The 10,078-nt window shown below is 38.4% G+C and overlaps 1 protein-coding gene across 2 annotated transcripts in view; it reads left to right on the top strand.

Moving 5' to 3' along the window:
- SLC25A13 (solute carrier family 25 (aspartate/glutamate carrier), member 13) overlaps positions 1-10,078 on the top strand; it is a 171,996-nt gene that overhangs the window by 99,382 nt on the left and 62,536 nt on the right. For both annotated transcript variants that reach the window (XM_004676710.1, XM_012721067.1), the window contains exons 6-10: positions 3,451-3,597; positions 5,419-5,557; positions 6,357-6,450; positions 6,639-6,723; positions 9,985-10,069. In XM_004676710.1, the coding sequence (XP_004676767.1) occupies positions 3,451-3,597; positions 5,419-5,557; positions 6,357-6,450; positions 6,639-6,723; positions 9,985-10,069 (550 nt within the window). The remainder of the gene's footprint in view (positions 1-3,450; positions 3,598-5,418; positions 5,558-6,356; positions 6,451-6,638; positions 6,724-9,984; positions 10,070-10,078) is intronic.

Below are 10,078 nucleotides of genomic sequence, written 5' to 3'. Positions count from 1 at the left end.
AAGCAGAACAGGTGGATCTAGTGAAATACACTGCTGAGGGGAGCAGAGGGAAAGATAGGCGAGGTCTGCTGCGCAATGTGGGTCAGCTCCTTGGCTGGGGATCAAACTCAGCTACAGGGGCTGGCAACAGATTCATAGCTTACATTTAACCCCTGAGCTGTTAGGGAGGCCCAGAGCTGAGATTCTAAAAGACAGCTTTTGATGTGTGCATGGTGCCTTGCAGAAGTCAGAAAGAAATGCCACACTGGCAGTTCGGTCCATTCATGCCATGGTGGTAATTCAGAGGAGGTCTGTGGATGGCCTGGACCAGTGACATCAGAGGTGAGAAGTAAGAGACCATTTGAGTGAACATGAAAAGTCCAAGTGATTTAGTTTGGTAACTTTGGTAACAGCTTTTGTAAACTGGGGAAAGGAAATTTGAAGAACAGAAGATGATGTATTTCTTGGGTAAGTGATCCAAAAAACAACATGGTAGTAATTAAGCTTTAACATAGGAAAGGGACCAGACTAAAGGGCAGGTGGGCCAACATTTAATAATGGGTTTAGTGGTATATAGATTTGTTGCTTTTATAAGACACCTGTATGAATGTGTTCTCTAAGCAATTAGAAGTTCTGCTCCAGCAGATGAGAGTGATGAGTGGGGTCTCGGAGTCCAGCCTGGCAAGAAATCTTTGAGGCATTGGGAAGGGAAGCCTTTGCCTGGGAAGGTAGAGTGGGGAGGCACTGAAAGATTAGGGTCTCAGAAGAGAGGTTTACTAGGGACAAGCTAGCCCAAAATCAGCAGATGCTATACCTGAGATGAGGCTCTTGAAATAGAATAAGAACTCTGATTCTTGCCAGTATATTGTCTTTTCTTTTCTCTTTATTATTTTTTACATCAGTCTTCATTTTGTGCATTTTTTCATCTTGGTTGTAATCCCCATGGACTTCCCATCACCAATTCACCCGGCTACCATAGTCCTGTGTGCTCTTCCCACCCCGCCCCAGTTTTGATCCTACTCCCCTCTCCATCCTGTAAAATGTCTCTGGTTCATTGTTTTTCATTTTTTTCTTTATTCCAATTGATTTTTTTTTTCCTGGTCCCTTATGCTTCTGCTATGAGTGAAACCCATCAGTATTTTTCTTTTTCTTTCTGGCTTATTTCACTAAGCATGAGCCCTGCCAACTCCATCCACGTTGCTGCAAAAGGCCCGAGTTTCTCTTTTTGATTGCTGAGTAAATTCCACTGTGTATATGTACCACATCTTCTTAATCCAGTCATCTTTTGGGGGGGCATTTGAGTTGATTCCACATCTTCCCTATTGTAAATTGAGCAGCAATAAATGTGGGGGTGCAGGTGTTCTTTTGAGTCAATGTTGTTGTGTCCTTTGGATATAAACCTAGGAGTGGAATTGTTGGGTCATATGGAAGCTCCATTTTTAGCAGTTTGAGAAACCTCCAAGCAGCTTTCCATAGTGGTTGGACCAGATTGCATTCCCATCAGTAGTGTAGGAGAGTTCCTTTTTCTCCACATCCTCACCAATGTTTTTTGTTGCTAGTTGTTTGAAGATGTGCCATTCTCAGTGGTATGAGATGGTATCTCATTGGGGTTTTAATTTGCATTTCCCTTATTACAAGTGATTTGAACATTTTTTTCATATACCTGTTGGCTGTCTTCATTTCCTCTTCAGACAGTTGTCTCTTTAGCTCTTCTGCCATTTTTTTTTTTTTTAAGATTTATTTATTTGTACATACAGTGCTGGGGTACAGGCCAGAGCCTCAGGGGTGGTGAGAGGCTTCACCAGAGACAGAGTGGGGAACAGAACAGGCCAACTGACGAAGTACACTGCTGAGGGGAGCAGCAGGTGGGTCAGGAGAGGTCTGCCGCGCCATGTGGTCACCTCCGGGGCAGGCAGGAATCGAACTCATGCGGAAGTGGCTTTAGCTTCTTAGTGCGGTGCTTTAACCCGCTGTGCCACCAGGGAGGGCCTCTTCTGTCCATTTTTTGATGGGGTTGTTCACTTTATTTTTGTTGAGTTTCATTAGATCTTTGTATATCTTTGTGATCAGTCCTTTTTCATTAGTATTGTGTGCAAAAATTTTCTCCCAGTTAGTGGGTGTCTCTTTGTTTTTATCATAGACATTTTTGCACTACACAAAAATACAGAGAAAAGTACAATGACCCAGCATGGTCCTATTGTCCAATTACAATTATTATGCATAATTTGGTTTCTTTCCTCCCTACTTTTTTCAGGAAAGAAAAGGGACTTAGAATACTTTAAAAATATTCCAAGAGTCATGTAAGTTTCTCATACTTCATCTACTTCACAAGGGCAATTATTTTTTATACAGCTGTGTCATTATTCCACCAAAGTTTAAAAAAATTAATACTTGAATTATCATAAAATCTAATAAAACCTCTTTTCACTTTAATAATTTGAAGTCCTTGTGAGTCACATCAGGGTTGTTTTTTAATTGCAGAGGTTTGATTTCATTCTAAGGGTACATTTGGGAAATGGGCAGAGTGTCATGAGGAAAATAATAGAATGCTCTCCTGTGAGAGGGATGCTGCTTCTCTACGGATGGTAGGTTTGGTGCAAGGCTGTCTTATTTTATGGATACCCTTATCCCCTGGGATTAGTACCAGAAATCCAAGATTTGACCTTCTGTCTTGAGAGCATATGGGTAATAACACTCATCTAATAGTACTGCCCTAGTTTTGCCCTCTCTGGCCCATATAACAGTCAGCTCTTAATTCTAGAGCAGAGGTCTTCAAGAGGAACAAACTGCTCTCCCTGGAGATTTGTGATTGGCAGGTCCTTGGGTAGAAGGGGCAACCAGCGTCAAATGGGATGAGAGAAGGTGGAAACAAGACAGTTCCCCCACCCCTGGTTTCACCTGACCCAAATATTGATAGAATTAAAGCAGTATAAGAAGAACAGCATTTCTAGAGAACTGTCCTTCTCAATCTGTTGTTATATCACCTTTTGTGTATCAGGTTATTATTGATTTTAAGACTTTTTCTCTCTTCTTTGGCCAGAAGTTAATGTCCTTATAGGTTTTTTTCCCCCCCCTCTTTCACTGATCACCTGTGTCACTGAAGCTGGATTTGGCCAGATCATTGAGCCTACCAAACTTCATTCCAGTTTGTATTTTTTTTGTGTGCTTGGACTCTAGCAGAGCATGGAAATAATTTGATTTCCTTGGATAAGAGATTTAAGGTGGAGTGTACTTCCTTGAGACATGTTCACTGAACTGAACAAAGTTTTCTCTTTGGAAGGAGACAGTAGTTTGGAGTCAGGGAGGTGTTACTTAACCAGCATCTGGGGCTTGTTAAATCAAGATGTCAACTAGATTTCTTTACTCTGGCTTGAAATGAAGCTGTCTTGTGTAGTAATTAAGTGAGGAATATAACTTAAGGATTTCATAATTTTTTTTTTATTTTTTTATTATTATTATTTTTTTTGGTAGGAGATACAATTGGAGCATGCAAAGCAAGCCTTTGTACAGAGGGACAATGCCAAGACAGGAAGAGTGACAGCCATTGACTTTCGAGACATCATGGTCACCATCCGCCCACACGTCTTGACACCTTTCGTGGAAGAATGCCTAGTAGCTGTGAGTTGTACCTTGCTCTACTGAAGTAGTTTATTCCACCGGACTTAAGTAAATAAGGAATTACAAGATCAATTCTTATAAATTAAGTAGCATTTTTTTCTGTATAAAACACTAACATCATGATCATATACATTCCCAAGTCTACAGAGAGTATGATTTGGCTAGTTTTAGTGAGTAGATTAATTGGTTATCTGGATAATACGGACTATATTAAAAAAAAAAAAACACACAAACTGATTTTAAAAAAAGGAAAAACAAATTTAGGATCTCCTTTTAGTTTTGCTAGATAGTTTGAAGTATGTCAAATGCTGATCTTCACTTTCATCTGTTCTCCAAAGCAAAAATTTAAAAAGTACTAACAGGTTGGCTTTTTGAGTCGTCAGTAGAAGAGAAACTCTAAAGCCTACATTCTTCAGTTTTTTTCCCTCCCATTCAGCATGTATATGTTAGGATGGTAGCATACATGTGAGTGCTATCCTTTATTGGGGAGCATCTGTCCTAGTGGATGTCCAGCCACTGTCCTCACCCATGGATGCAGGGTGTTCTGGAACATTCTGTGGTAGTGGTCTCCAAGCTGTGGTCATGGTGCATAAAGATGGGGAGTCATGGGGGGGATCTACTAAAAATGTACATACTTAGGTCTTTTACAAGCCTGCTCAATCACGGCGTATGGGTGGTGAGGTCCTGAAATCTATTTTCTAAAGTTTCCTAGCTGATCCTGCAGGTCATTCAGATTTGGAAATCATTACTTGATGGTAATTCTTTGTGTTTAATCCCAGAGAGGGACTTTTTTAATGTTTTCATCATATCTGAGTTTTCCACACTGCTCCCCTTAGGCAGGAATTCAGGATAGCTTTTCATTTTTTCTTTTTTTCCTGGTGCCTCTTTTGGAGATATGGCATTCTAACAAGGCCTTTTCCATTCTGGCACAGTGTTGTTAATCTAGCTTCTTTTCATGCCCCCCACCCCTCCCCTTAACTCCATTCTAAACTCTCATGTCAGCTATTTTAAATGATTACTAAGTGAAGATTTATGTGGTTGTTACCTTATAAAGAAGGGCTTTCCTAATAAAACTATTTTGCCTTGTTAGGGAAGGATTGAGTTTGAAACCCCAAACTGAAGTTCCATTCAGAATGGGCACACCGTCGGTCTCCCTGTACCCTGTGAAGAAATATGGTTTCTTACAAATTCTGATTATCAGAATTCTGACCAATCTTAACCCCTATCAAAGCATATGACATCTCATAATTTCAACATAATGTGCTTGTTTGCCAGAAATCCTACTAATGTAGTCTGTACTTAAATGGTTATTTATTACTAGTTACAAGTAACTTGACAAGTTGTGATATTTATGTTAGATTGTTCATGTTTTATAGTATATTTGTGTTGGGATAATATACTTCTGTATGTCTTAGCACACACATGTGTACTTGTGTATAATTTTGCATGTATGAGTCTTAAAGAATTGCTCATTAGATGAAATAAGCAAGCTTATAAAACATTTTCTATTGAAATTTGAACTCTGTAAATTACTACTGGTCCTGTTGCTATAATCCTACACATGTATTTATTTAGTTTTCTAGAAGTTTTGTGTGTAGAGGACAAGTTCTGGTCATGATTAGTTGCAGTTAACTTCTAAAAATCATTTATAGCTTTTTTTTTTTTTAATGTGAAAGAAAAATACTTAGGTCATTTCTTCTTATCCAAGCATTCTTGATTACTTCCAAAAGTAGCATTTGATAGATATACTTCTGAATCTTCTTCATCCTCTAAATCCTTTGTTTATTTTTCTTCTCCTATCTTATTTTTAACTTACTCCAGGCTGCTGGTGGTACCACATCCCATCAAGTTAGTTTCTCCTATTTTAATGGATTTAACTCGCTCCTTAACAACATGGAACTCATTAGAAAGATCTACAGTACTCTGGCTGGCAGCAGAAAAGATGTGGAGGTGACTAAGGGTGAGTGAGAATAAATCTGAGTTCTTGCCTACAAATATCTTGGTGTATTATTATTAGGGGAAAGAAGACAACCAAGAGTTTATAAAAGAGATTTTCTATCCCATTGACACATAGTAGCCATATGGTACATATGCGTTCTCCATCACTTGCTCAAACCAAAGCAAACAAAGCAGTCTTCAACCAGTTTTAAATAAATTGAAGAGAGCAATTGAATTAGGAAACCATGTGAAATTTCTTAAGTATTTTCAAATTCTACTAAATCTGAGCTCAAAAGTGGTCTTCAGAAGGACATGAAGAATTCCGTAAAGTTATATTAGTGACAATATGAGTTGGCCCACAACTTTGGAGCAAGGGTTTATCAGTATTTTAATGGGATTTTTTTAAAATAGAGAATTTTCTCAGGAATTCCACAGCTTCATTAACATAGCTTTCTGAGAGCTATGCATACATCGTTTCATACCTGCTCCCTCATTTTGTGTGTGTGTGTGTGTGTTGTTGTTTGTTTCGTTTTGTTTTTTCCCCTGACCTGCTGTTTGAATGACCTCCTCCTGTGTCATTTACTCAAGCCTTCTGATGATACTTGTTTTTTAAAGCCAACATTAGCAGACATGTGATGCAATACACTTTCTAATGAATGAAGAACTGCAAAAATTTTGCCTAATTGGATTGAATAGAATTCTAGCACCGATAACTATAATAAAGTTCTCTGATGGTTACTTATTCTAGTGCCTTAAGTTGATGCAAGACTTAGTGGCTATTCCTTCTTGAATCTTTTCCTTTTAACTCTTTTTCCATGCAGAGGAGTTTGTTCTGGCAGCTCAGAAATTTGGTCAGGTTACACCCATGGAAGTTGACATCTTGTTTCAGTTAGCAGATTTATATGAACCACGGGGGTAAGTTGGCTCTCTCTCTCTCTTTTTTTTTTCTTTTCTTTTTTTAATTAGCTTAATAAAAGAAGGTTAGGAGGGGAGTGTAGCAATCTTTGAGAAAGTAAGACAAAGGAAATGTTTTAAAATGCCATATTGTAAATTTTAATAAATTTGTATTTGGTTGCTGCTTCTGTTTGTTTTTCCCCCTGCAGACGTATGACCTTAGCAGACATTGAACGAATTGCCCCTCTGGAAGAGGGAACTCTACCTTTCAACTTGGCTGAGACCCAGAGGCAGGTGGGCAAGAAGGAAAAATAATATATTTTCTGTGGCTCTTAGTAGAAAGCACTTCTCATCTACGATTACCTTTTTGACATTGGCAGTTGACCTACTATCTTTCCATTTTGCACCCAAAAATCAAGACAGTCGCAAAGAGCTGTGAAGAGAAATTACCTGACACTGTTCTGATTAACAGATAATAGGCATTTACTTATTTCTTTCAAAGATGGGCTGATTTCCCCACTGCACTGGAAGTCTAACACTCCAAAAATAGAGAGGTTTTTTCTTCTTCCCTCAATCTGTTGTCGAGAGGTGCGAGCACAGTCCTGTTTTGGTGTCACTCTCCCTGGCCCAGGCTCAGCAATGCACTGCTAAATAAAAGCTACGTCCGCTCAGCAGAGAGGCACTGGGTTGGTGCATCGTCTAACTGCCATGCCTTCCGTTTCTCTGAATATCAAAATGAGATAATTTTGTTTAGTCTGGAGTCATAGTTTGAAGGCTTTTAGACCTATTTTCTCTGTGAAAGGATTCATAAGTTATGTGGAAACAATTTGAGGAATGCTAAATTTTATTTTATGGTTAACAGAAACCGATCTCTTCAAGTTGTAGGAGTCAGAAACTTAAGACATGGGACCTCCTCATTTAACTCTTGCCCCACTCTTTCTAGATCAGGATTAGAGAATAAAAGCCTTCAGAGTGTGTGTTGTGCTTGCACGATGTTTGTAAAATAAATTCACTCACAGACGAGCATCGTCATTTCAGAAAAATACCTCCTTTAAGGCAAAGCCATCTCTGAATCCCGTGAGACTTAGCAGTTTTTGGCTCAGAGCTCTGGGTCTGCACGGAGACGCCAGTGTGACCACAATGGGTTGATGCGGGCTACATTTTTAGGACTGCCAGGCCTTGAGCCAGGACGCCCTCCTTCCAGTTCTTTCCCACCCGAATGCAGTGGCTGAATTTTGTGTGCAGCCTGTAACTTAAAGTAGTGGGTGTGTACTCAATCAGTCCAAACTAGGCACCTCTGGAAAACCAGCGGCCCTTGTTAAAAGAGGAAGCTAGGGAGAGAACTGTATAGTCTCACCAGGGGTGGAGGCAACTTTGCTCACCCCTCCCTTGGCTTTTTAAATACTGGTACTAGATTGTCTCTGGTTTTGTGCTATTAATACTAACTATTGTAGAAATTTGGGGATTAAGAAAAAGCAGGATTTTTTTTTTCTTGGATTCCCTTTATTCTCTAGCTGGCAGTGGTATCCCACATTTTTCCCTTCTACCATCTGCAGCTTTTGAGTTTATGATGGGTGCTTGTTCATACAGCGATGAAAGGGTTAGAATAGATTGATGAGATTTACAGCAGGAAATGATTGGCTACTGCTTAGAGGTTTAGAGTGATTCACAGCGGATTTGTCTGGAATAGGCTTCACTATGCAATTCCCAGCGGGCTGGGCAACACTGTCAGGCTCCAGTGAGGGAGGTCATCACCCCGTGGGCTTCCTGACACCCGGCTCCACGCCGGAGCAAAGGGATTGTAGCCTCTCTGGTCTCCTCCTAGGAGCTTATTATGTTTCTAGCTCCAGAAAAGTTTGTAGAAGTCTGGCTTGTCATTTACTTTATCTTTTAAATAATTTGTCATAGTGGTAACCCCCTACACCTCCCACCTTATTATTTCCAAAGTATTTCACTTATTTTTCTGGTGCCAAAACTCACTAAGTGCTGCATATTTATATTCATGTAAATAAAACAGAGTCATTCTTACTGATGTATCTGTCAACATGGAGTTATTATTGCTTTCTTTCTGTGCTAGGGTAGAATCGGAAACACCCCATGGAATTTGCAGAAGTGTTTTACATTCTGAAAAAAAAAAAAAAAGTGCTTTTCTGTGTAAGATTATTTTCAGTTAAATGACTTTGAAGGAAATTCCAAATGATCTCATCATATTAGAATTGTGTTACATTGACAGCCACTAAAATCCAGTGGGTTGATAGCTGGGGATGGCAATTAGTTTCATTGTTCACCAATTTTAATTGTCGTGGCTTTTGAAAAAACAAATGTTACTGAATCTGACTATTCATTCAGCAGTTAATTTATTAAGCACTAACTGTATGCCACCCCCGTTTGGTAATTCTGTGACATAAAATTACATTATATAGACAGAGAAATATTCCCACATTTATGTATTTTTATATATTACAGTACTTTTTAAAATACTGTAAAGATAATAGACTTAAAAAACAGTAAACCAACACACTAGCCAAATGGATGAATGTAGAAAAGGTGAACTAGAGGAGATAGTTACAGTCCCTTATAATTCAACCCCTCTCATTGTAGCCTCTGTAAACATTCTAAATTTCTCTGGATGGTAGAAGAGCCATAATGTTCGTAATATATGTATAGGTATCATATATTTTAACAATAACTAATTTCAACAAGAATGAAAATGTTGCACATAGTCCTTACCACTTATTAAAGATGATTAAGAAAATATTTCAAATATTGAAAAGGTAAAGGGAATCATATCATAAATTCCTTATATGCCATATTGTTTTTTTACCTGCTTTTACTTATAGTACCACATGAGTACTTTACTTCTCATCATATATTTTCCAATGTCATACTTAATGACTTTATTTAACTTGAAGGCTATGGTATTCAACAATCCTCAGTTATTGGACATTTAGGTTATTCTCATAGTTTTTGCTCTTAAAACAGTACCGCTTTTCACATTGCTTGATCCTGGTTTTTCATTCATGATTATTTTTTTAGCTCACCTTGTCACTTTGTCTAAGTAGAACTGTAGGGTCAGAGTTTATATACATATAAGGGTTTGAACATTATTACCAGGTTCCCCTTTATTTTAGACTTGATTAAATCACAATTTGAGATGCACCATTCTTATCAATTCTTGCTAAGGTGGGAATGGCATATATCTGTATTACTACCACTTTGATTAAGAATGATGTCTCATTAATATTTTAAAATTTGTATCTCCTTGCTCACTATTGAAACCAAGCATTTGAAGATTTGTCGGTATATAATGTTTTTTTTGGAGGGGTACATAATGGCTTTCATTATGTTCAATTAGATTTTAAACATTAATAGCAGTAACAGCCTTTCATAAATAAGAGCTTATTGTATCTAACCCTACCTTCCTCTTTGACATTTTAAGTTACATCATGAGTTTAGAGTCCGTTGGGTGATTTTTAAAATAATATGTGCTCAATTTTGTCCTGTTCTCTTTTCTGTTCCCTGTCTTGATGTTCTCCAAATCGTGTGCATACACAGAAGCCTTCCATCGATTCATCTCGACCAATTCTTCTACAAGTTGCAGAGTCGGCCTATAGGTTTGGTCTGGGTTCTATTGCTGGAGGTTAGTCAT

The sequence above is a fragment of the Condylura cristata genome, unplaced genomic scaffold, assembly GCF_000260355.1.
Source record: "Condylura cristata isolate star-nosed mole 26May11 unplaced genomic scaffold, ConCri1.0 scaffold00005, whole genome shotgun sequence".
NCBI classification, from domain to species: domain Eukaryota; kingdom Metazoa; phylum Chordata; class Mammalia; order Eulipotyphla; family Talpidae; genus Condylura; species Condylura cristata.
This window is presented reverse-complemented; position numbering and strand designations above follow the sequence as displayed.